This window comes from Poecilia reticulata, chromosome 9, assembly GCF_904066995.2.
Source record: "Poecilia reticulata chromosome 9, P_reticulata-male-v2, whole genome shotgun sequence".
NCBI lineage: Eukaryota > Metazoa > Chordata > Actinopteri > Cyprinodontiformes > Poeciliidae > Poecilia > Poecilia reticulata.
In genome coordinates this window covers 26,095,019-26,121,694 of record NC_088838.1, presented here as the reverse complement: position 1 = coordinate 26,121,694, position 26,676 = coordinate 26,095,019, and the positions used below count along the sequence as shown (strand labels likewise).

Genomic DNA, 26,676 nt, shown 5'->3' with positions numbered 1-26,676 from the left:
TCAGCCAGAGTGCATACTTGAATCTTGTGCTAGGATGATGAAGGCCATCCGGCCTCAACAATTTGGAGTTTCTTACAAAAGATAAATGAAATCAAAATACCAGTGAAAAAATACAAACACAACGTGAGCAATGAATGCTTTGTTACAATGACACCAATAAAGATTTTTTCTATAGATTACTGAAAAGGGTATAAATGATTTTTGGTATGCAGTTTTTGAGTAAAATGTAAGCGGTTTTACTACGACATTTAGTTCATGAAAACACAAAATTCTGTTTCTCAGAAATGTAATGCAGACATTGTGGAGAAGACTTCTGACTTGACAGTTTCCCAGCAGACAGTTACTGACACTGTCCACAATGAGGGTAAGCCAGGAAGGGTCACTGATAAAGAATTTGACTGTGTTCAAGAATATTAAAGAACATAGAAAGTTGCGTGAAAAGAAAAAATGTCATAGATAAGTCTGAATAAGTAACAGGTGCTAGCAGGATTGTGAATCAGTCCATTTAATAGTTTGGAGGCATTTCAAGATGTATGGACTACAGATAGAGTCAATGTTTCTTGAGTCATCGTAAATGGATGTGTCAAGGACATGGGCTGTACTTCTCATGTTTATACTGTCACGGCACTTCTGGATCACATGTATTATAAGTATCTTATGGCTAGTCAGGAGAAAATGGACAGGACTCTTCTGCAGCTATCCAAAGATTTCTTTTCGGTTGAAAGCAGATTTTGCATTTCATTTGAAAATCGATGTTGAAGAGTCTGGAGGAAGAGTTAAGAGGCACAGAATCCACAGAAACACTTCCATGTTTCCCTCTACTGACAAGCTTTATAGCTTGTCAGTAGAGGGAAGCTACATAGATGAAATCATCTATGTAGCTGATTTCATTTTCCGGCACGACTTGGCTCTTTACACTCGTAAAACTACCAATATCTGGTTTAGTGACTATGGTATAATATCCTTGTGCTTAATGGTGTGACCTAAACCTAGTGGGGAATCTATCCTGTGTTGTCAAGAAGAAGATGAGACACCAGCTGACAATATAAATGAGATGAAGGTCACTGTTAAAACAAGCTTGGCTTCCTTAGCAGGCTGATGTGGCATATACTAATACTACACATTAAACTGACCTATTTTCTTAGTAGGCCAATGGATCCTTATGGTTTTACATAATACGGATTTTTTTCCTAGTTTTTTAAATAAATCTCAGTAATCCTTCGTGTTTACATCCTTGCTATTTGCACAGAGTTGTTTCTTTCAAACATTATCCATATAGTTGTTGTTTCAAATAACATTCTTGATGGTATTGTCGTTTTTTTTTTTTTTTACATTTCTTGGAAATAGTCTGTTTTATGCACAAAAAACATTTTGTACATTTTTGAACAACTATTTAATTGCACATTCCTTTCAAACGGAGCTATTTTAATGATAACTGTGCACTCTCATTCTTATTTTTCAGCTTTTATGGGTATATTTTTGATTTAAGTCTGAATGTGCAAGCTTCTATTTACCTTTAATCTGCTGCTGTTACTTCTGAATTTCTATTCTATACTATTCCGCTTTTATTTTGAAATTTCACGCCTATGGTTCGCGCACGAGGCGGAGTTCTGAGAGGGTCCGCTTCTGCAGAGCTGCGAAAGGGACATACACTCCATTCCGCTCTGTTTAAGTGTTTTGTTGATCATCTGGACGGAACCGAAGCACGAAGGAGAGAACAACATTCGGTAAAAATGTGAATACAAATGTCTTTGAAAGCAACTGTGTCCAAAGAGACAGTAAACATGGACTCTAGTGGGAACAACACCAAGAAGAAGTTGTGGTTCTGCGGTCTCCTTTGGTGGTCGCTCCTGCTCGAGCTGTCGTCTGGAGGTAACAATATTCCTACTTTTAGACTTTTCTGTCAATGAAAACAATGACTAAATTAGACACTTGGTGTCACATTTAGAGTCAATGTGTAAAAATGTATGTTTGTGCTAAAAAGTTTTACGTGTTTTTTTTTAATTATTATTTTAATTGTCAATGCGTTACATGAAAATGCCTGTTAAAACTAACTTAAGCATGAAAATAACCAAACATCCTCCAAAACAAAAGTGATAATGACTTTTTTAAAGCACAACATAAATAAGCTTGTCTCCAACAGCAGGTTTATCATTACAAAAGATGATTAAACGATTTTTGTTGCTATTGTTTATTGTTTGTTTTTTGTCGTCACTGCAAAGGTTCACTGGACTTAAATTGTTGACCTCAGTGTTACCAAACAGGATTAAGTGAAATATGTATGGAGACATGTTGGTGGGGGGTAAGGCTGCAGTCATTAGTCCCTTTCCAGCATCAGCACAAACTCCACTCTCTTTCTTAATTTGGATGTTATGAGGGCTAATAAATGCAGTTTTCCTCTCCTGTAAAAACACATTTGGTGATTTTTGCATGCATGGATACCCAATGTGCAGAAATAGACTTTCAAATGTAAACGGAGTCAAAGGATTTCCTAGTTTTTGCACTGAGACATCTAAGGGAGAGAGATGTCTTTGTTTCACAATTGAGCATTATTAAATCTATGTAGGCATCCCTTAGCTATTCTCCTTTATTTGAGCCTGACATGTGTCATCTAAATTCAGCTTTCATCCAGGCACTGCCCTCGGGGGATCATCACAAATTATTTCACTTTGTCATTCATTGAAAATGGCCACAATGGAGGCATTTCCCTTCATGTCATTGTCTTTCTGATTCTGTTTTGCCTTTGCACCATGTACCAAGCCTTTGGTCAAAAGATCTGCATCTCGGGGTTTTGACAGTGCATCGGCTTCAGATACAATTCAGTCATGTTGCATCTCCGGTCTGCTGAATAAACTGAATGCACAGGCAGTGACAAGCACTGGTCTACCCCTCAAATTAACTACAGGCCTGTGTTCTGTAAAAAGGTCACAGGCTTTGTTGTTAAGGTAGATGTTTGAGAAGTGTTTCAAAAAATGTCACTGCTGCAAAGAAACTTGCCCCTGTTGACATGTAGATTACAGGATGGTGCTCCAAACAACCTCCTGTTTGTTCTTGTAAGGGACACATTAAGGTTGGTGGGTTTTTGTCTGATCTGCTGTGTACTCTTTCATTTACATACCTGCCAAAAATAGACATGTTGCAACACTTCTGTCATGTGAAAAAGTCTAAATTATGGGAAAGAATATGGAGGAAAGAGCTTCTGTCATCACCAAATATTTTTGTCTATGCAAATGCAGTTTTAATGGCGACTCCAGAAGACACAATTAAGCATGCATTTCTGCCTCTGTGAATTTAGAGCAAGACATTTTGTCACCTTCTTCTTGACTAGTTTAGTCTTTATTTTGTACATAAAGCCACTTTTATGAAGGAAAATTAAGTACAAATAAAAAAGGACAGGCACCCACAGCGGTGGTTACGCTTTACTCATTTATTTATGTTTTTTTTAATGCCTGCAAGCCTGATATTTGCACATACTTCCAGCCACATTAACCCATCTAGATGATATTATACCTAAAAAAACAAAACAAAGCAAACATTGTGCTCTTAAGTTATTGTCCTGATCCAAAGATCAGTGATATGGGATACTGCCTTGCAGCAAGAAGATGTGGTATGAAGTGAGTGAAGCAGCTGGTCAGCTGAGGTCTTTCTCTGTGTAGTGGTGTATGAGGCTTTTCTCCAACTGTCTTTCTCTCACCGTCAAGTTCAGTGTTTTTTAGTTGATTTTGTTTATACTAAATTGTTCATTGTGCATGTTTGTTTAACCTTTAGCACATTACCTGCTTCTCTTTTAGTGCACACATTTTAATGCTCACTTACATTCTAAATGTTTCTAACCACACCAATAAATATGAAACCCTCTAAGTATTTCTGAAGTATTTTTGAATAAATCAATATTATCTTGAATATTCTGGTTAGTGCAAAATATATCCTTCCGAACTATCTATGAAGAGTAATACGGCATGTTTATTTATTGTTAACTTGATTTTTGTAGATAGACTTAACCAAAAGTATACAGCAATGTATACCAGGTTAATTTATTAGTAGCTTTTAAGTACTTAATTTGCAGAATATTGGACCCTATAATAATTTTTCTCTTTTTAGATCAGCAGTAAACATAGCATTTTCTACATGTCCACACATGTAGAAAATGCATGAGACAATGCAAATGTTGTAGAGACGTTCCTGCAGACTTGGAAAGAGAGTGAGATGTAATAGAGATAACAGGAAGGATAAGTATAACAGTAAGGGTGGTCTGCTTCATCCTTTATCAGATTTCAACATCTGAAATTTCAACATGATAAACGAATCAATCAGTTTATTTATACCAATATTTGGAATTGAATTTGGAAAAGTTGGCTATGTTTTGGAAATATCAGAGAAAAGTAAGGATCTGTATCCTCGGGGGCAGTGTTTCCCAACCCTGGTCCTCAAGGCACTCTCATGGGTGATTAACAGGCTTTTGCTGAACTGCAATCATCTCAATCAGTTAGAGCACAGAAGCATCTAAAACATGCAGGGTGGTTCGTGTCCTTGAAGACCAGGGTTTGGAAACACTGCCCTAGGGAATAGATCCTGGAAAACAATGCAAGCTATGCTAATATGCTCACGCTGATTTAAAATGTCTGCTTTGTTATGTTGAAAAATAGTAAAATATATTTGATGTTTGTGAAAAAGCTTCATTCCATTTGCTTGTAATCTCAGTTTGTACAACAAATTGAAGATTCTGTAATGTAGCTGGCTTAAATGTCAGTTGCTTTGACTTACAGATGTTGAGATTTTTATAGATCAGATTATTTATGTTTATTTTTTTATCTTTCCTTCCATGTTGTGTTGGGTCCTGTAATTGACATACCTTCATTTAATCCTTTCCATTACAGACTCAGCTGTGCTATGAGATTGAGCTTAGAAACATTGCATGTACCCACACTAAGTTTGTCCAGCCCAGTGATTCTCTCTAACCCATTATAGACTCCCCCCCCCTGGCTTGTAAACTGCAAATGAATGAAAATGTGAAACGGGCGCTTTTCTCCACAGAGGCAGAGATGTATGTTGACCTTTCAATATGTGTGGTGCTCCGCAGCTTGTTAAAAACTGGTGGTGCCTGGGCATGGAGGCACATGAGAATGCTTCAGAGCACGTTTGTGCAGATTACAGAGCGAGGAAAATGGCAGGGAAGTGAGGTAGAAGAAACAGCTGGGTCCGTCTGCCACGCCATTTCTAGAACAAGAGGCCGCAGACAATGTGGGGACGTCAGAGCCTTTTATGTTCCAGTTGATGGTTTCTGTCAGTGCAACGCAGGCCTGAACATGTCTGACTCTTTCCAAGTCACTTCCACTTCCAGTGTGTCCCTTTGTTTCCCGCTATTATGGCATTAAAGTCAAATACTTTAAATATAGCATACATATGTCGTCCTTACAGCACCAGAGAGCTCATGAACAACTTTCTACTGAAGCTACAAATAAAACTGCAGTTCAGTCTCGAACTGTGTTTATGACAAAGGTGCTTATTAGTTTAAAGGTAAATCCTCAAACCAGTATTTTAATGCATGTTAATCATAATGGTTTTGCTCAAACATTAAGCCCAACTGGCCCACCTTGAAGGAAAAATTTAGAAAACCCCCCTATAAAAACTGTTTTTAAATCAGGAACGCTGTAATATCTGAACAGCCTATGTTGTAACTCTCAGTGAATGTGTCTGATTTGTATTTACAGTCTCTGCTTTACTTATCAAGTACTTACTAACAATTATAATTAGCCTGGTTTTATATCTAAAGTAGGACTAGGCTTCCTCTCAGTTTGTTGTTGTCACTCTGACTCTGCCTTTTATATATATATATATATATATATATATATATATATATATATATATATATATTTCTTGCAATTTGATCTCACTTTTCCTATGATTGTGTATTTATTTACTTTAAAAAAAATCTACCAAATGTGTTTCTTGCAGCTTCCTTTTATGGGGATGGCTTCATACAGCTTAAGGCAACAGAATCGTCCGACCATAACATTCTCCGTGTTCGCTTCCGGACCTCCAGCACCAACAGCCTGATGTTTCTCGCTGCTGGCCAGGCCAACTACTTCCTGCTAGAGCTCCATGCTGGTCGCCTGCAGGTCGGTACAACTGTGGCTGCAATACATCAACATATGTGTGCCTTTACATTCTGAAAATGCATTTCTTTGGGTTTTGCTACAATCAGCCCCCCCAAACATTGGCTACTATAAGCTGTAAGTCTCTTATTTTTCTCTTGTAGAAAAATAAAATTATTTTGCTTTTTGCTCCATCATCACAGTGTCTGCACCACTTTATTTGATCCTTAGCATCTTTATCACTGATATCTGTTTAAAGTGTAATAAGGAAAGAAAGTCCATCTATTTGACTGCATAGCCCTTGAAACATAATCTGTATATGCAAGTAATTGTGATTGTGATATTACTTGATTACATCAACTTGTCCAGAAGCTGCAGGTGGAATTTAGCATTTTTTGCTAGAAACTGGTGCCATGCATCTCATCTTAATAAAATGTTCTACATTTTCTCTGTAAATAAACGATATAAACAGTATTGCACATATTGCAATTGCAGTCACAGTTGTGACTTGATGTAGTTAGACTTACTTTAGTAAACAAAAGAAACTCTGGGATTTACCTGACAGTTTTGTGCATTTGACTAAAATATCCTTAAGACTAAGCTCATATTAGTTACATTTTAACTGTTGTGAAAGAATCACACTGACAAATGTGTTGAATTTTTGCACTTCACTGAGCACAAAGGGTGAGCTATACTTCATGGGCTGTACAGTGGTAGTGTTGACCATTTTTCAAGCTTGGGGTCTCACTGTGTGAGTCAGACATGAGTTGCTCCCTGGAAGCTCATACATGTTTAGCTCCCCAGCAAGCCTTGACAAGCATGTCATCTAAATGCAGCATTATTCTGAGACAGTGTTGTGATGCTCGGCGGTCGTAGCCCAGGGCAAATGGATAATGGTGCTCTTCCTGTTCTCAAACCCAGACAGAGTTCACTGTTTTGACAACAGGTGACATCATAAGCAGTCTGAATCCTACATTTCTTATCCCAGGTGTCACTGTATCTACAGCTTATCTTTCTGCAAACTCTTGCAATGTATGCTATTATTCTTTATATAAGAGTGAGTGTTTTGATATGATAAAATTTAAGAATATAGATGTCATCTTGCATTTGGTAAAGTAATTCCATTTCATCAAATACTGAAGCATAATCTGTTGCATATAGGGCTGCAGTGCCTTTATATCACTGAAATTCTAATTACAATCTTCAATGTATGGGATTAGATTTACTCCACTGTAATTGGAAGAAAAATATGCAATAATATTTAACTTTGTGTTTTTAAAACACATCTTTCTTTGCTGCTATTACCGTTGTAACCCATTTCAGACTGAAATCTTTTGTCTGTTTTTCTCAGTTGAAGCTCAGGCTGATTAGCCAAAGAGCATCTGTGTACATCAACTTTCAATCCTTGCTCCATGTTTTCAGTAGTAGATTAATCATATTATTTAAAATTGTCTTTGTTTCTTTTAGGTGAGATTGGATCTTGGATCAGGGGAGCAGGTTTTAGAGTCAGAGAGAGGGGTCCAGCTCAACGATTTGGCCTGGCACTCAGTGGAGGTCCACCATGTGCAGCTAAATGTCACACTGACTGTCGACAAAAACTCTCATACAAGTGTAAAGATGCCTGGCTCTCATCATCATCTCCACATTAAAGATGGTCTTTTTGTTGGAGGCTCAGGAGGTTTGGACAAAATCTACCTTCCCAGAAACTTAATCGGCTTCCGAGGCTGCTTGGATGAGCTAGTGTTCAATCAGCATGACTTGGTGTCATCACTGAGGCCGTACACTGGATACAAAAACATTTATGAAGTCTCTTTAGGCTGCAGCCCCCAGTTCTTTGCTACTGAGGAAGATCCTATTAGTTTTTTCAGTTCCAGAGCCTATATCTCCCTTCCAACTTGGAATCATCATCATCATCAGGCTGCATTTGAGTGTGTTGTGCACACCTCAGCCAATGAGGGTGTAATCCTCTACAGTTCAGCCAGGGATGGAGGCTTTGTGGCTCTGGAGATACAGGAAGGTTTTCCAGTTGCTGTTGTAGGGAAGAATGGAGTCAAAACTGAACTACGTTCTCAAACATCCATCAATGACAGAAAATGGCATTCTCTCAAGTTGCATTTTAGTTCCAGAAACCTTGAGCTAACCGTGGACAAGGAAATGGTGAAGAGTAGCCTTAGTTCTCACTCAAAGAGGCTTCATCTTAAAGGTTTTCTTTATGTTGGAGGTATTGATGATGGTACCAGATTAGAGGTGAGAAAGGTCGGTCTTGCCTCTGTATCAGGAAGGCGTGCCAGAGGAGGTTCCTTCAAAGGATGTTTAAGGAACATTGAAATAAACAGAGTTAAGATGGGTCTCTCTAATGCAGTAGTCACCAAAGATATTTCAGTAGGTTGTGAACCAGAAAAACCGTCAGAGGAATCAACTCATGTCAGTCCTACAAGTACACCAAGATCAGTTTTGTATTTTGTAACTCCAACATCGTCTCTTCAGATGTCCACCCTTGCAGTTGGTTTGGACAAAAGGTACGGCTCAGATTTTGTGCATTTCAAAAATCTTGTTGTCCAGGAAGGTGGTCGAGCCTCTCTTGACGCCAAACATATCAAGGTATTCCTGGACTTCAAGGCACTTGGCATTCGACAATCTCAAATTATGTTTAGAATTGAAGAGCAGCCAGTTAGAGGTCAGATAAGACTTGATGTTGATGATGACCAAGAGGAGAACACCTTTGGCATGTTGGATCTTTGGCATGGAAGAGTGATGTATGTCCATGGAGGCTCCGAGGAGCCAGATGACTTCATCATGTTCTCAATATATTGTAGTAGCAGAAAACTGGTTCCAGATTATCTGAAAAGCAACAAATTATACCGCTACAACATAACTGTGACACCAACTAATGATGCACCTGAATTAAGCCTCCCTGAAGGAAATCTCTTTGTCTTATTAGAAAGATCTAAGAAACATCTCACCACAGAGGTTTTGAAAGTAACAGACATAGACAGCAATTACACAGACCTTGTTTTCTCAGTACTAGGAAATCTGAATGCTGATGCAGGCTATTTGGAAATAGAGGGCAACCCAGGCAAGGCAGAGACTTCATTTTCATATGTTGACCTAGATGAAATGAGGGTATATTATGTCCACACGGGTGTGAGAAACTCAAGGATAGCTCTGAGAGTTAGCGATGGAGACAAGGTCAGCAACACTGTGGTTTTAAGGATCATGGCCATAGCGCTTGAGTATAAGATTGCCAACAACACTGGTCTTGAGCTCACTCAAGGAGAAACTGCTATTATTAGTTCAAAGCAGTTGGCCATGCAAACAAATGCAATGAAACAAACTGTAGACATTCGCTATGATATCATTGAACCACCACAGTTTGGAGAACTCCAGAGACTTCACTCAAGTGGTGAATGGAGGCACACGGAGTCATTCTCGCAAAGACTTCTTGAGAAAGAGCGCCTTAGGTACGTTAGCACCTTTCAAGACATCCAGACCTCAAATATCAGTGATTACTTTAAATGCAAGGTTAATGTGGCTGCAAGAGCAAACACTGAAATACTTTTCCCAATTGCTGTTAAGTGGGTGAGGTATCATTTGACAAGGAATGTCATGATAAATATGGATAAAGTTAGAAAAGTGACTCTAAGCTCGGAGTGCCTTGTGGCGAGAGCTGATGGTGTCACCCTCCCAGATGAGGACCTTTATTTTCGGGTCCTCACTACACCAAAAAAAGGAAGACTCCTGCTTGACTCCACAGTCTTGATGAAGAACTCAACCTTTAGCCAAAAGGATATATCAGATGAAAGAGTCCATTATGAGCTGGTCGACAGACCTCACGAGGACACAACGGACAGATTCAAATTTCAGCTGATCTCCAAACATGCTCAGTCTGAAAATTATGATTTTCAGTTTTCAATCAAAGCCGATATAAACACTGTGTTCATGAAAAATGAAGGCCTCTCGATTCAGGAGGGAGAGAGTAAACTCATCACCAAAGATGAGCTCTTTGCAGAGACTTTAAGCACAAGGGACATGTTCTACACCGTCATAAGCAGTCCTAAACATGGAAGGCTGGCACGCATTAGTCAGTCAAATTCCAATGCCAGCTATGATAAGATCTTGACCTTCAGTAATCAGGATATAATGCAGGAGCGATTAATGTACATCCACGACGATAGTGAAACTACACAAGATGATTTTGCTTTTATAGCCTCTACCAACCAAGGATTCAAATCTTCCATTTTGGATAACGAAATTGGCTCCAAAAAAGGAACATTCAACATCACGGTTCAGCTAGTGAATGATCAAAAACCGATTCGAATCATTGATAAAGTTTTCCATGTTGTAAGAAATGGACAGAAAATACTCACTACAGAGGATTTGCTTTATCACGATAATGACTCTGACTTTGATGACGACCAGCTGATCTACACCCGACGTGGAATCCCAATTGGAGACCTCGTGCTGGTCAATGACACAACTCATCGGCTGTTTCAGTTTGCACAGAAGGATTTGGAGGAGAAGCGGGTGTTGTTCATTCACAGAGGTGCTAGTATCGGCAGGTTTGTTCTCTTTGTGTCAGATGGAAAAAATTTTGTGTCAGGTCTTTTAGATGTTAGTGCTCATGACCCTTTCCTGAAGGCTGACAACAACACAGGTCTGTTGGTTCAGAAAGGACAGTCGGCAACGTTTACCAACAACAATTTCAGCGTTGTATCAAATATGGATATCCGGGATGACCGGGAGGTCATTATCAAGTTGGAGGAGCCTCCCAGATATGGCAGTATTTATCGTGATAAGACAAAGGTTGAGTCATTCACTCAGTCTGACCTAAGGGACGGGTTAATCTCCTACAGCCACGATGACAGCAAACACCTGGCAGACCATTTCAACTTGACTGTGAAAGCTAAAGTTCTGCAAATTACAGAGAGAGTTAATGTGAAGGTTTATCTTGAAAGTCATCAGAGGCCACCCATCATACAGCATCAGGAGACTTTACTGGTGGAAGAGGGAAAACCAGTGAAAATTGATGAGACTAAACTGGAGGTAAGTGGTACGATAATACACTTTTCTGTCAGAGATTGGATTTGTCATAACTTTTAATAAATGTTAGGGGTTTCATGGATTTAAAAGAAATGAGAAACATGTTAGTGTTAATAAATTTGTCAATGTTTGTAGATTCATCCATTACTTTGTCTTTGGCCTATTCTTGTCACCCTACCTAAAAATATGGGTTTTTAATAGCAGCGTAGGAATAAACATTGAGCCCAAAAGGTTTTTGCACTGAAATTACTTGATGTATCCTTATAAGGATTTCAAAGAGAAGTAAATCTTAGTTGGCAATGTGACATTTTAAATCTAACCAGGGAATGTTTTTGGATTGGGACAGGTCACACACGAGGACAACCTGCCATCTGAGATTGTGTTTGCAGTCAAAGTAGCTCCATCTCATGGCTTTCTCCGGCGCTTTTTCGAAGCTGATGAGCGCTATATCGGAACCAAGCAGTCGCCTGTCAAGACGTTTACCCAGGATGACATTAACAAAGGGAACATCCAGTATGTTCAGGTGGAGCCAAACATAGTAAACGACACCTTTGTCCTGGATGCCACCAATGGAATCACTGACGTCAGCAACATCAGGATAACTGTTGACATCATCCCACTGCTCATTCCTCTGCACGTCACCAATTTCACCATTAATGAGGGCGCTTCAAAAGCACTGACGGAGGATGTACTGAGAGTCACCAATAGACACTTTTCTGGATTGAACTTCTTTTATAATTTGACAAAACCCCCTCTCCACGGTCACATTGAGCACTCTCGACATCCTGGTGTGCCTATAACCACTTTCACCAGGAGACAGGTGAGAAAGGTTACAATGGCGAAAAAAATGTTTTATACCTCTTGAACATTTTAACATTTTATGTCTCTGCAATAACAGGTTTTAATGCATTTCGGAAATAACTTTGATTCTACATTTAAAGTTTCATTTTTAAAATCTTTTTAAGGATCTTTTTGCTAACACTTCACAATTATGCACTACTTTGTGCTGTTCATTCACATAAAATCCCATTGAAATGCATTGAAGTTTGTGGGTGCGAAGAGAGAAAATGTGAAACGGTTAAGGAGTATCAGTCATTTTTTGCAAGGCTGGCAGAAATATTTTCTAAAACTGGATAAGATTTTTTTCTGTCTTTGCTATATCACTTAAACATCCTGCTATTTCTTCAAAGTAATTAGACTTCTAGTTATTATTGCAGTAATTACTTTCTTAGCTTAAACTGTGGAGTTCTTATCTTAAATGCTTGCATATTTTCAGACTTGGAAACAAAGCAGTCTTACAGAATTAAATTACTTCAGTGAAGAAAGCTGTTGCCCTGGCTTGATCTGGCTTATTTGACATGACCTCCTGCTCTAGCTGGAATTTATTCACCTTAATCATTTAAACTAAAGATTATGTGCAAAATAAGTTTCTGAAATGCCTTTTGTTTTCTTTTCCTTTTTTAAAGTGTCAACTCTTCCCTATATTTTGACATATTTTCGTTTTTATATTTTGTTTTAAATGACCAGTACTTTCCATTTTCCTAGATGATTTCTTTGACTTTGTCCACAGGTGGAACATGAATTTATTTACTATGTCCATGACAGCAGCGAAACCATAGTGGATAATTTTACAGTGGAAGCCAACGACACAGGCTTGAGGAAGCACAGTGCCGCCCAGACGGTTTACATCGAGCTTACAGCTGTTAATGATGAGTCTCCTGTCATTACCACCAACAGGGTCCTCAGGGTGAGTCTGTAGCTCTATATTTAAACTCTGCACACTTTTTTTCTGCCAGTCGATCTGGCACCACTGTCAAAAGATTTTCATGGGGTCGTTTACTGTAGTTGCCATGTTTGGGGTGTGGAAGAGCAGGGAGGCGTACTATGTTTGCTATCTGGGATCCCACGGCTCTGCTAACACAGAGCTGATAATGACATGCATAAAGAGGAGGCCAAATCTTGTGGGGAAGTAATAAAAGCTGTTTTACATTAAAATAGTTTATTTAACGTTAGTGGGCTGGACAATACCTCTTTATGCTGCATGATAATCCAAATACAAATCCATCAGATTTCATAGGCAGAGCTGGATGGGATCCATCTCAAAAAATAATTAGTATTATTAGTATTGTGTCTTTTGGGACCAGTTTTGTCCCAGTTGCAACAAATTCCTTTGAGGTAATTCAGAATAGAGCCACCCCTGAAATTTCTAATATGAAATATTATATGAAAGCCAGTTTTTATGTAGTTAGGAAACTCTTACAAGGGCACAGTAGTAGTTTTATTTTAGATTTTTTGTTTATTTTATTTCATAGTGATTGAGACCTGATTTTTACATGACAATTTAACACTAATAGATATTGTGTTAATGCTAATGAAGGTCAGTTTTCAACATATCATGTTTACATTAGTAGGTGGTGAAAGTCAAACTTTTTAGACAGAAATAATATATCAGTGGCCACAAGGTGGCGGTCTGCCACTGTCTGACAATAAACTGTGCAACAGGACTATGTACTATACATGCATAATATATATCTTCTTGATGCTGTATATAGCTGTTCACAATTGAGGCTCAGTTTTAGTTGAAAGGGCTTTGCCTTGGAATAAAAAAAGAATGATAAGATCAACCTGTAATTTGATAAAGTTACGGTATTCTCTTTACTGCTGGTACAGATGTGAAGATAAAGATAATTAAAACCGTCTCTCAACAACAACGCATCAAAGCTGTAAAGGTTTAGCAGTTTAGACTTGCTCAATTGCAACAAAAATGAATCCAAAAGTCAAGTATAGTCACGTCCTTTGTGCTTATTATGCTCTCCTCTGAAGATGTAGCCTGATGAACATCAAACATCCTGCTGTAATTAAGAAGCAATCTTGACTCCAGGAGGCTTTTCATACAAACCGATCTCATGTGTCGTTTTTCTTTTAATCTTGTGAGTCATCCTGGTGCTGTTTATCAGTCCTGCTGTGACTTCCTGCTAAAGGTGGGATTACCGGAGGTGTACTTGCTCCCCTCCAGAGCAACACTCACTCATATGTGAGAAAAGCTTTCTCATGTGGGGGGCTGTTCTGCTGTAGGGCTGGTGCGACAAGTGTGATGGGTAGTTGTGCATGTCCTCACTGAAGAAGTCCCTTAGGCTTCTATTCTGATAATCTGCATATAAAACCAAGTTTAAGAGCACTTTACTGTTGGTAATATCTGACAGTTTGTGTGTTTAGAATGTAGTTTATCCCAAAATAAACTACATTCTAAACTACAACATGAAAAGTAAGTACAGGCTATGGCAATAACAGTTTTTTTTTATCAAATAAATCAACCAGCAAAAATAGCTTGGTCCTCACCACATGTTAATCTGGGGTAAAGTAAAAAAGCGTAACATGCAAATATCAGAAAATAACTCCACTTATTTATCTAATACTATAATGCAACAGTTTAAGATTATCTGAAAAACTGTTTAGTATTCAATGCCAAAAAAAACAAAAAAAACAAGACCTATATGTCAAACTTCAGAGAATTCATGATTCAGCATGTTAAATACAGTCAATAACAGTACACACTAAAAATTTTATGTTTGACCTTAATGCACAGTGTCACTTTTGGTAATATAGACGAAAATGGTACATTAGGACAAACACACCATATCAAGCATGGTGGTGGAGGGATGATGATTTGGGCTCTTTTGCAGTCACAACACACCTGAGTGTTTTCTTGACCAAAACTTTCTCGATAGACATAAGTATATTGGAGTCAGTATTATGCAATTTAAAATTGAACTGGAAAGCATGGCACTCGGTGAGACTGTTTGGGATTCCCAGAGATTAAATGATTTCTCAAACATCTATGAAAGGCAACACTCTAGGTATGTTTTTGATGAGGGAATAACATTATAACATGATGTAAAGGTCATAAAAGTCATAATATTGCCCCTTTAAAAGACAGAAATCTAAGGAAAATCAATCACAACCACTTGTTTTTGATTCCTTCTGACTGTGTCTTCCTGTCTGCTGTATCAATTGTTTGGGGCATTTTGTATTTATCACCAATCACACTTCGTCTGTTGTTGAAGTTTCTCACTTTACCCACCTGTCAGAAATCAGGCGATGCCTTGTCACATCCACAAGCTTCCAGTAAACTTGCTGTTTGCTAGGTGTGAACAATGTGACAACTGACAGATCAGACTCTTAATTTACAATGTCACACTTTTACACCCTGAACTTTTTCAAATTTTGTCATGCAAGAAATGGAAACTTCTAGCGTTGTGGCACTTGAGTACTTTAAAAGTGTTGAGTACCACATTTTCATTGTCTTGTCTCTGGATGTGCTGCTTTTCCACGATCAAGACAACAACGTAGTGTGAAACTCCTTCCTCCGTTCAAAAACAACCAATGAAGTTTTGCAACGCTTTTATTTTACTGCTGCAATCTGCACCCTTACGTGCTTCAGATGAGAGAAATGAGAAGATAAGATGGAGAAACATTTTCCAGTTCCAGGATATGGATGTTTCTCTGACTGTGGAACACACAGAAAGAACCCTATCCTCCCTTTTTCACTTGTTGCCTCCATTCACTGTGTCTGCACCTAGTTCTAAGTTGGTTATTTTTTACCTGGATGTATACACTCTTCAGAGTTATCTGGTTTGTCTGTATAACTTATTACCTGCTTGTCAGATTTAGCGGACAAGCAGCATGTTGGTTTGCAAAATGCCACAGGAGCTCCTTTATTGACTAGCTTGCTAATGAAATTAGCTGCTACAGACAGTGTGGTTTTCTTTTTTTTTTTTTTTTTTTTGCTGTTTATATTTTTTTTCTGATTGCTTAAAAGTAAATTGTGTTAACAGTCTAATGAATGATTTAATTTTTTTTCAGATTTTTCTTAATTTCAGGATTCTGGCACCATTACGACAATTCTTACATATTTTAACCATTGCAGTTTCTTCGTTTCATAGTTTAAATGATGCCTATGCCATTTTCCTTTAATAATATAAGCTGATACCCTGGCTCCTGTGAAAATGGCATAATGACTGAGTTGCAGGGATTTTTTTTCAGGCCTACATGCTGTTTATATCACCCTGTTGCATTAATTTAGGAAATGACAACCTGTCCAAGCAACAGTAGCTCCTCTGGCTCGAGGTCTACAGGCTTATTCTTCACTGTCAAGGACCTGCATGCTTCAGTAGTTTTGTGCTCTGTGTGTCAGTTACTTCCTCTGTTACTTTGTGGTAGCCCAAGGCTCTTTGGTGTGCATGGAAGCAGGAATTTACCTCAGCTTGTCAGCACTCTGAAGTGCTCTGAAAAGTGTTTACAGTCTGTACAGCTATTTTTAGTCTGGGGTGTCCTTGATTTAGGCAGGGTTCAAGTGTTTTTATCATTTTTTCCTTTTATTTTTTGCCTTAGGCCAGTATTGCTCTAATATCTGTATTGTCTAAGTTAGAAATTATTTGTATAGTAATTAAACTGCAGTACATGCTGTACTTGCAAATGTATTCTTGTCCTTTTTATGTTTTATTTTACCTTGATGCCAAATGTCAATGGACCTGTTGGGATTTCATGCAACTGAACAACAGAAAGCAGTGTCTAATGATGAACTGGAAGTGAAAGGATACTGAAGGAGGAGCAGAGATTCACTTTATGGAAGAGTAGTAAGAAGTAAGACATGGTTGTAAAAAGACAGATCCAACAAGGCACAGCAAACATGATCTAGTCAGATAAAACCAAATTTTGACTTTTTCTCCAAAATGTCAAATGCTGTGTGTGATCACACCATCCCCAAGCTGAAAGCACTTTGAACTGCCTTGTTGCTGAAATGTGCTATAAGCATTAAACTGACTTGAAAGATAGTGCTGGCAGCATTATGCTGGGTGCTTTTTTTTTAAGCAGGGAAAGAAAAGTAGGTCAGAGTTGATCGGAAGATGGATGGAGTTAAACACAGAATATGACTTAAAATGAGTGTTTATAGGCTCTCTTCATAAAAAAAGCCATTTTTAAGAAAAAATTGTAAATTATTTAAGTCTCTATTATTTAAGACTAAAGCTGCAGGAGACATGTCCAGATTGGGTTAGGGTTAGGGTTAGAGACATGTCCATATTTCCTATATGCCAGTACTTTTACCCGACTGCTGGAGATAGGCGCTGCCACACTAAACCCTACGAGATTATTTATAGATGGATGGGTGGATTTCCAATCAGCTCATTTTATTTCAGCTTTATCCCCTCTTAAGAACCAAATATAGTTGTAAATAATAGTAGTTAAATCATGTAGGGCATAATGAGTCACATGAAATGAAACTTTCCAAGTAATATGGCACTTGTTGTTTGTAATCTCTCCAGGTGTGGGTGTCGTCGATCACAGAAATCAGACCGGAGGATCTTAGAGTCGAGGATCTTGATACACCAGCAGATGAGCTACAATTCATGGTCACCCCACCCAGCAATGGACACCTGGCCCTTAAAAGCAGCCCCATGAAGGCAGTGTTGAACTTCACACAGGCCCACATAGACCAGGGACAGCTGCTGTTTGTCCACAAAGGTAAAGTGATTTAAAAGACAGAGAATGACTTCTTTAATAGCTTAGTTTTGTTTTGTCTCCCATCTGCACAGTATTTCTCACTGTGAAGTTGTTAGTCCAAAAACTGATTTCTGAGTTGTTTATTCTGTTCCTTTTACCTCCACTAGAGGGTGCTCTTGGAAGGTCTGATTTGGTTTTCACTCATATCAGGGGCAGCTGATCTAAATCATCATCAGTTTTTGTCATGATGTTTATTGTGATTCCTGTTTTGATATAACTTCTTACGTTTTGTTTTCTTGTAAATGCAGAGAAAGTTGAAACCTTACCTAAACATCACACTCATGGAATCATGTTTTAAAGGTTTTGTTTGGGGGATTTAAACAGATATTCTTGTTTTTTCTTGACAGTTTCTGACTTTAATTGATGTTTTGATGTCTTTTCTAGGAGCCATGTCTGGGGGATTTAACTTCCAAGTCAATGACGGTGTGAATTTTACTCCCAGGCAGATCTTCAGCATCACCGCCAAAGCTTTAGTTGTGAATTTGGAGAAAAACCGCCCACTCAAGGTGTTTCCTGGTAAGCATAGCCACTGACTACAGCAAAATCAGCAAATTGCCTTTTCTGCTCCTCCTGTACAGTGACCTCACTGATAATAAAAAAGTAAGTGTTTTCATAACGTGAGTGAGCAGCTATTACATTGCCTGCAGTGATTTAAAGCATAATTTAATTAACAACGCTCTCATCATTAAAGCACTCCCAGAAATACTTTATTGATGCTATGATTACTTGGATTAAAAAGACAGGTGTTGCAAAATTAATCATTATGGCACGACAGAAATAACTGTTTTAGGCTTATGCAGTTATACAGATGGTATTGTCAGCAGAAATATTCTAAACTCAAAACTTGTTTAATTTCCCAGTTATAAAACAATACCATCAAATTAAGTTTATAATCCAAATTAATCAACAATTTTAAAAGGACACCCAGCAGTTTGCAGTGAGCTGACCTTCCAAACAGTGAAGTTTGTTTAACTTTAAAACAGTCCCTCATACGAAAGAAATCATGTGGTGAGAGTAGAAAGGAACAATTTCCTCTCAACAGGAAGAAACCTCAAACATAACCAGGCTCAATATGAGTCGTATAATCATATTTAGATTCACTTACATACTGTCCAAATTCATTAAAATGTGCACTCTGCCTCAACAAGAAAGGTAAAATAAATTATTTTTGTCATTTACAATTGAAACATATGTGTTGGTCTGACACGTTTGGTCTCTAGTTAGCTTTACCTTTTAAACTATGACACTGTCGTGTGTTCAGCCCGCCTGCTGCTGTGCTTTTCAGATTTCTTTTGGTTTAATAATTCAGCGCCTTTCCAAGAGCAGGGTCATTAAATCATTAAATGGGTGTAGTCTGTATTTGCAAACGCTTTTCATAGTTTTCCATAGGTTTCCACTACTTCTCTTTGTGAATTAGAAAGAACTGATATTGTTCTGTGGGTGTAGCAAACAGCCAGCTGGCACGCTTTACTGAGCCTCTCAGCCACAGGGTGAGTGGGTACTTAAAAAACTGTGCCACTGTCTGTTCCAGGCAGCCATGTTGGTGCTTTGTGCCAACCAGGACAGACGGGGGAAGCTAGGATGGCAGCTTTGGCTGACAATTAGGGGTTTTTTTTGTTTTTTTTAAAGGAGAGAGTGGCGACGTAAAGCCCTTTCACATTGCGGTGGGAAAATGAATGTTTTTCCCCCTTTTTCTCACAAACATCTAGACTGTCTGGGGGATTTTTGTCAAACTTGAGAGAGGAAACACTGCTTTCTAATCAACTGCATGTGTCTCTTTAAATTAGTTCACTAAAAAGGTCATGCAAAATACATGTTTAATATGAGTAAGATAAAAATTGTGGAATGTAGTCAGGACAAGTTGGTTATTCTAGCTATATTATCCGGAATCTACCGTACATGTTTATTATTATTAAGAGCATATAACGCAAAATTATTTTCCTGCAGCGCGAGTATAAAAGAGGGATTTTTACTTTAGTATGAAACCGTTTCTCTCCCTCTTCCTCCAAGGTAGACGTTTCCCTTGGGTGATGAAAATGGTGGGAGCGCAGCTTACAAGTGAGGAATGAATTTCCTCTATATTTCCCTGCCTTCCATTATTTATCAGCAGCCATTTTTCAAAGCCCTCAAAATATTCAGAGTTGCCACAGGAATCTGCACTGCAAAAAAAAAAAAATCTTACTAGATAATTTTGTCTAGTTTCTAGTGTAAATATCTTTGTACATTTGACATAAAGACAAAACTAACTTATATGTAACATATTCAGCAAGATATAGGAGCTTGCTTTAAGTCAATAATTCCTTCATATTTATCAAAAGAGGTAGTGCTTCCACTGGCAGACTATTTTAATTTTAACAAGACATCTATCGTATTTTATAAGTGAAATAATCTACTAATGGAACAAGTACCTTTTCATCAATATTAAAAAGTTATTGATTTAAAACAATCTCCTATATCTTACTGAAAAGTTACGTGTAAGTTAGTTTTGTCTTATTCCAGGTGTATGAAGATATTTGCGCCAGTAACTAGACCCAAAATGCTTGGTAAGATGTTGTATTTTTGCAGTGTACACAATTTATTTTGGAATAAAACTTCTTGATTATTCCCAGCTGTTTTTGTTGATGTCTCTATTTTTTTTTCCCCAAGTGGCGTATTTGTGTCTGTGAGGAGCTTTTAATGTGTTGTTAGGGGTTTATGTAACACCCCCACTCTTTCGTTGGACATGGTGTTGTAAAACGTCTCTGGTGTCTGCGTGGCAGCTTTAATTTAGCACATCAAAAGGCGGTCGTCACTCTATCCCAGGCTTTGTTTTTAAGAGTTTAAAATGTTGTGCGGCACAAAGGAAGAATAACACAAGATGTAACTGCCTTGAACGGTTCAACACTACCTTTTACAAATTCTCTCCAGGATCTTCCAGCCCGATCACCAGTGATGATTTACAGGCTGTGACCAATGACATTGGAAGCACCTCTAACCGCACCATTATGTTCAATGTGATTCGCCATCCTAAACTGGGACACCTGGTGAAGAGGCAGCTTGATAACTCTACTGTGGAGATCTCAACTTTTACACAAGATATGGTAAGTGCACACAAGATCACATAAAAACTGTCTTGTTTTAAAACATGTGCGTCACTGAAATAGAAATCAAGGGTGTGTGTGTGTGTGTGTGTGTGTGTGTGTGTGTGTGAGAGAGATTTTTTATTAGGCTTCCTCCATTTATGTGGAAGGCTATGCCAGATTTCCACTGTTCTGCATGAATAATGCATGTCCTCCATCCTTGTTGAAGATACTGACTCTCCATTTTCTGCTGAATGAGCCATCGTAAACTGTTTTGCTTTGATTTATTATGGATTTTGATCTGACATAATTAAAGTCAAGATGATTGTTCTGTATTCACTGCAGAACAAATAATATTTAAATTATTAATTATATCTGATTCATTCATTCTTAGTCTGTGGGAAAATTGCTGAGCAATTCAGTCCCATAGACTCAACTTATACAGGTGCATCTCACCAAACCGGAACATGAAAAATAATGATTTATTTTACTGATTCAAGTTATAAAGTACAAGTTCAGTTTTTCAATTATTTAAGTTTGAAGAAAAGAAAAAAAAACACAAAAATATGTCATAACACTAATTTCATACATCAGCAAGGATACGCCACAAAAAGTCATGGCCAAAGAAGCCGTTAATATCCAAGCATATGGAAAGTTAAGTGGAAGGAAAAAGTCACATGATTGTTATTGGGATAACCTTGTATGTTTGAATCAGTCACATTTTTATTGACTTGAGAGCTTTTCCACTGTGCGGACCACTGCAGTAACTGAAATGTTTCTGTATTGCAGGTGAACAGAAATGAAGTCACCTACATTCAAACACCCATTGAGTCGGTGGGCTGGGAAGCTATGGATTCAATAACCTTTTCTGTATCATCACCGCCTGCCTCTATAGATGGTCAGACTTTCAAAATAGACATTTCCTATGAAAATACAGGACCCGAACACAATACAGTACTCCTCAAAAACACAGGTATGAACTATATTTTCAGTTCATTAGCTACTATATTTGATTACACCTCATTAGGCCTGCATTTTGCTTTACATTCGGTCAATAGTTTCACATACTGATCTTTCACATTTCTTTTGGACTCTATCTCCTTTATTGAAAGTAATCTTCTGTCTTGTCCTCAACCATGATAGCAGGGTTGGTGGTGTATGCCTAAAACAGTGGAGGGTAAAATAAGTATCAGACCTAAAACACTGTCTGTAGCAGATAAACATAACAGTTTTTCCTGTCACAACCACATTACAAACCTAAAAGTGTGTCTACTTGTGTTTTTTGCATATTTACATGATGGGACCAAACCAAAGTTGTGCACAATTATAAAATGGAAGGAGAACGACACATAGTTTTCAAACTTCTTTATAAATAAAAACCAGAAGAAATATGTTGGGTATTTGTATTTGTATTTAGCCTTAAGCCATTTTTTAAAATAAAAAAAACAACCAAATAAATAAAAAAGAAAACAATACATCCTAGCTTAGTTTGCCAAGGTTGGGGTGAAAAAGGAAGCTACCTCTGTTGGGGATTTTAAAATTAGCTCAAGACCTGTAAAGAACCAGACACAAGACCAATGAGGTTTTTATGCCTTCCTTTGCCAAGGGAGAAATCCACAACCTCTAACCCGCTCAGGGACCAAAGTTTGGTGAGCTCTGCTCAACTCTGCTTGGAAATTGGCTTTTATTATGATGACCTTCTTCAGTGGAACAATGCTGAGATAACAAAACAGATGGACCCCTTGAGTAGGAAATTACATTATAGATAAAGAAAGAACCTTAAAGAATAACTGGTCAGAGCCAGTTAGGTAACTGAACACATTTAGATAAAACACTCAAATAAAATGATAAAACAATGATTAATTTTACCCAACAACCTCCTTGCAGATGTAGGGTGTCGTCTGGCAGCAGCATTTTAATAAAGGCGTAAAACATTTATTGAAATCAATGAATGAAAACCAAAACGTTTATCTAAAAGCAGTCATGTTCTGTACAGAAAGCTATGACAAAGCAGCATGTTTGTGAAAGATCACAAAAATTACATTATAGAGAAAAGAAAGAATGGTGTAAAACTGCAAATTCTGCATCCAGATTTACTCTATGTTTATTTTGTGGTAGGTGCTGAGGTATCAGAAGGGGAGAGTGTTGTCATAGATGAATTCAAGCTGGATGCCTCCAACCTGATGTCAAAGCTGTCCACGCCGCAGCGGAGCTCCTATGAGGTCTGGTTTCAGGTGACGGATCTTCCCCAGCATGGCGTTATCGTGGTAGGTGAGAGAAATCTCACCAAAGAGAAACCAAACTTCTCCCAGTTTATCGTCACCAAATACGGCATCATTTACAGCCATGACAACTCTGAGTCGACTCGTGATTCTTTTGTGTTCAGTGCCTGGCTGAACCCAAAAGGCAGGACTGCCCAACAGCCTCAAGATGAGAAGGATGTTGTTGTTGAGCGTTTTAACATCACTGTCAGGCCTGTGAACGATCAACCACCTGTGCTAAAAACTAAAGCTCCAGGTCTAAAAGTGGTACAGGGAGACAAGGTAGCTATCGGGCCTGAGGATCTCAGAGTCGAAGACTTGGATGATCCTCCAGAGGATATTACGTTTTCTGTTATTAGCAAACCAAGCAACGGTTACATAGCTCTGCAAGGAGGTTTGAATGAGTCAGTAGTTGCCTTCACTCAAGCTCAAATCAACAGCAGAAGTTTGTACTTTATCCATGATGGAAGCTCTGCCTCAGGCGTGTTTTACTTCAGCGTCACAGACGGACATCACAAACCAGTATATAAACTTTTTAACATAGATGTGTCAGAGATTACCATCACTCTACTCAATTACACTGGATTGTCACTTCTACAAGGGAAGACAGTAGTACCTCTGACCCAGGACAACCTTGCTGCAGAGACAAATGGCAAAAGCGCCAAAATTCACTACATGATTACAAAATCTCCCACTTTTGGCAAAATTCTGAAAGAAAACCAGGAAGTTACACATTTTACACAAGAGGATCTTCAGACTGGAAGCTTGGCCTATCACATGATCTCGCTGTCCTCCACAGAGGACAGCTTTGAGTTCACCGTCTTCACTTCTGAGGCAAATCTTACCGGTCAAGTCCTTAATGTGACAGTCAGACCTCTAATCAACATTGGCCAAGGATTGAAAATTCCCAATGGGATCACTGTCAGGCTCAACACTAGCTCTTTTAATGCCTCTGAACTGGCTGCTGTAAGTGACAATGACCCTGTCTTTGACATTTTGTCCCATCCAAAGTACGGAAAGGTGCTTCAGACAAGTTCTAAAAGGTCCAGGAAGTTTGCCCCAGCTGCATCCTTCACATTTCAGGAAGTGGTGCAGCAGAAAGTTGCAATGGAGCTGAATGCCAACATGACTGGAGTAGAGGAGCTGAATGATTCCCTTGTTTTTGTGCTGAAAGCCGATAATGTCCAACCTGCTAAAGGGGAATTACACTTTACAGTTGTCCCATATGACCCAGCAGTTTTTCCAACCTCAAAAAGCCCAGTCCCGACCACGTCACCCATTCCTCAGACACCAATCAAGATCTCTAGGAATGGAACTGTCTCCCCAGTCCCGTCTACAGTTCTCCATTCCACCCACCAACCGAGCAAAAATCAGCAAAAATTCAGGGGCCGTAACCGCTGGGGGAACTCAAACGGAACTAGCTTTTTCAGCACAACACTCGGGAAGCCGCCTCGAACGGAGGAGTTTCCCTTTCGGAACACACCGGTCCGTGTGGAGTCCTACCCTCAGAAAACCTCCAACCCACTCCTCATCATCCTGCCACTTCTGGCCCTCCTGCTGCTCATTATCATCTTTGTAGTTGTGGTCGTCTATTTTCGACACCACAGACAAACGAAGCAGAACACCTCTTCACCTCAGGAGAATCCTCCCACTGCTTCACCCTGCAGTGAGTCCCAAAACGACCTAACCCAGAGGAGCACCACAGTTCCCACTGTTACCGTCACTCCTTTAAGTCCCTCCTACCCTTCCAGCCCTGTGCTTAGTAGGTTTTTGCCACCGAACCAGGCTTCACCTTTTGACACAGCTCACTCAAATGTACTCGTCAGTTCTTGGAGTAACAGTTCTCTGGAACCAACTTCCCAAATTGTTCACACCGTTACCCCAACTTTGCAGAAGAATCAGTACTGGGTATGAAGACAGTGATTGATGCAAGATAATGTTGCTACATGTCTATGTAGTGAATGAATGATACAATTGATTACTTGCTGTTGCAGTTACTTGCTATAGATTTTTAGAGCTGTTTTGACCCATTGTGTGCTTTGTTCCATTAAATGGAGAACTGTATCGTACTATCTATCACTTTAACTCTCATGAGCTCCCTTTCTGGAAGGCAGCAGCTGCTGAAAGAGGAAAGAAACAGCTTTTATAAAGTGTTTCTTTTTTTGTTTAACAGGTCCTATATATTTAGAAAGCTGCTAATGTTCATGTCAGAGAAAGTTTTCCCAAAATCATAAGTCACCAGCTATCTTTAGGCAAGATGTCAGTCTCGTCTAAAGATGGGGTTGTGTCTATACATGTTAGTGCCACGTTTTTGCTGTGCAAACACTACTGAAGTGAGCAGCTGGCTTTAGAAGAAAATGAGATGTTCCCATTTTATTGGCGGATGCTAAATCATGACCTCAAAGATTACCCTGTGCCCAGGAATGCTTGTGCATGGATGTTCCAAATTTGGGGGAAATAATCCTGCATGTGCAGCACTTTTGACACTTATTGGCACTTCGGTTTGAGAAGTGCATAAGTAGCATAATCTGATACTATGACATTTAGATCAATACACCATTTTGTTAAAACACATTTTAAAAGTCAGGGGGGGGATCTTGCATCAGGAAAAGCTTGTGTTCAACAATCATCAGTGGCACAATTACTGGTACGCCAACCAGTTCCTTTAAGATGAACGTTGTGATAGCTTTTTTCAGATTTGTTCTTTAATTAGGAACTTCCTATTAATCTTGCTTCCCTGGTGTAAAAATATGACATGACAGAGGTTTATCTCATTTAGAAACTGGCCATTAAGGATGTGAAGGAACCAAGTATATCTTATCACCGCAGACATTGAGGAAGTTAACAAATGAAATCAAAAGCTCACTGAAAGTGGCAACTTAGGAACTGTGTGCTCCGATCAAATCAGATTGAAACCTGACCTTTTCTAAACATCTGGCGTAAAACACAGGATCATATGTGGGAAGCACCTCATTAACATAAAGCATGGTGGAAAACCTGTGATGCTGTGGGCCTCTTTTTTTCCAAGTGCTCTAAAAATCTGCACTGCAACATGAACTGTTTTTTTTTTTTTTAAAAAAAAGGCTGTGTCTCCGAGAATAAAACTGAAAATAGGTCATTTTTGAGTATTTAAGTTGATTGAAATTAACACAGTTCAAATCAACACAGGGAAAGTTCAAACTTAAAGAAAATCTGTGGACTGATGTGAAATGAATCCAGATCCCTCTCAATATGCTCCAACCTTTCTTAAGTTATTTTGTGCACTTGGTGAAAGATGGTTTGTATAAAATAATACCGCCAACATCACAGTTTATTTTGTAAAAAAAATGTTTATTGAAGTGAGACATTTTACCCCCCATTAAATAAATTAAATTAAAAGTTTAACTTTTCTTACTTTCACAGTGCAGGATCAGGCTGTTGCAATAAAAGAAGAGTTTATTTTAAGGCCATTTACCCATTTTTACCAGAGGTGCCGATAAGCGAGGACAACGCTGTACATTGAATGAAGCAGATTTCAGTGTTCCTTCAGTTTAGTCGCTCACTGAAAACCTACATGTACCTCTTCTTTATATCGGGAAGAAATTAGACATTTATGGAATTAAATATTAGAGGGAGATTAGCATAATAACAACCAGATACTGTGAATTACTGAAGCTGGCA

General features: G+C 38.6%; 1 protein-coding gene across 1 annotated transcript; it reads left to right on the top strand.

The window, feature by feature from the left end:
• The first annotated feature begins 1,332 nt into the window (after positions 1–1,332).
• Positions 1,333–26,084, top strand: cspg4ba (chondroitin sulfate proteoglycan 4ba). Its single transcript, XM_008418091.3, has 10 exons — positions 1,333–1,872; positions 5,956–6,119; positions 7,563–11,138; positions 11,482–11,955; positions 12,706–12,882; positions 17,459–17,657; positions 18,081–18,212; positions 20,604–20,776; positions 21,545–21,728; positions 22,874–26,084. The coding sequence occupies exons 1-10, from the start codon at positions 1,746–1,748 to the stop codon at positions 24,928–24,930; spliced, it is 7,263 nt and encodes a 2,420-aa protein (XP_008416313.1). The 5' UTR covers positions 1,333–1,745; the 3' UTR covers positions 24,931–26,084.
• The last annotated feature ends 592 nt before the right edge of the window (positions 26,085–26,676 follow it).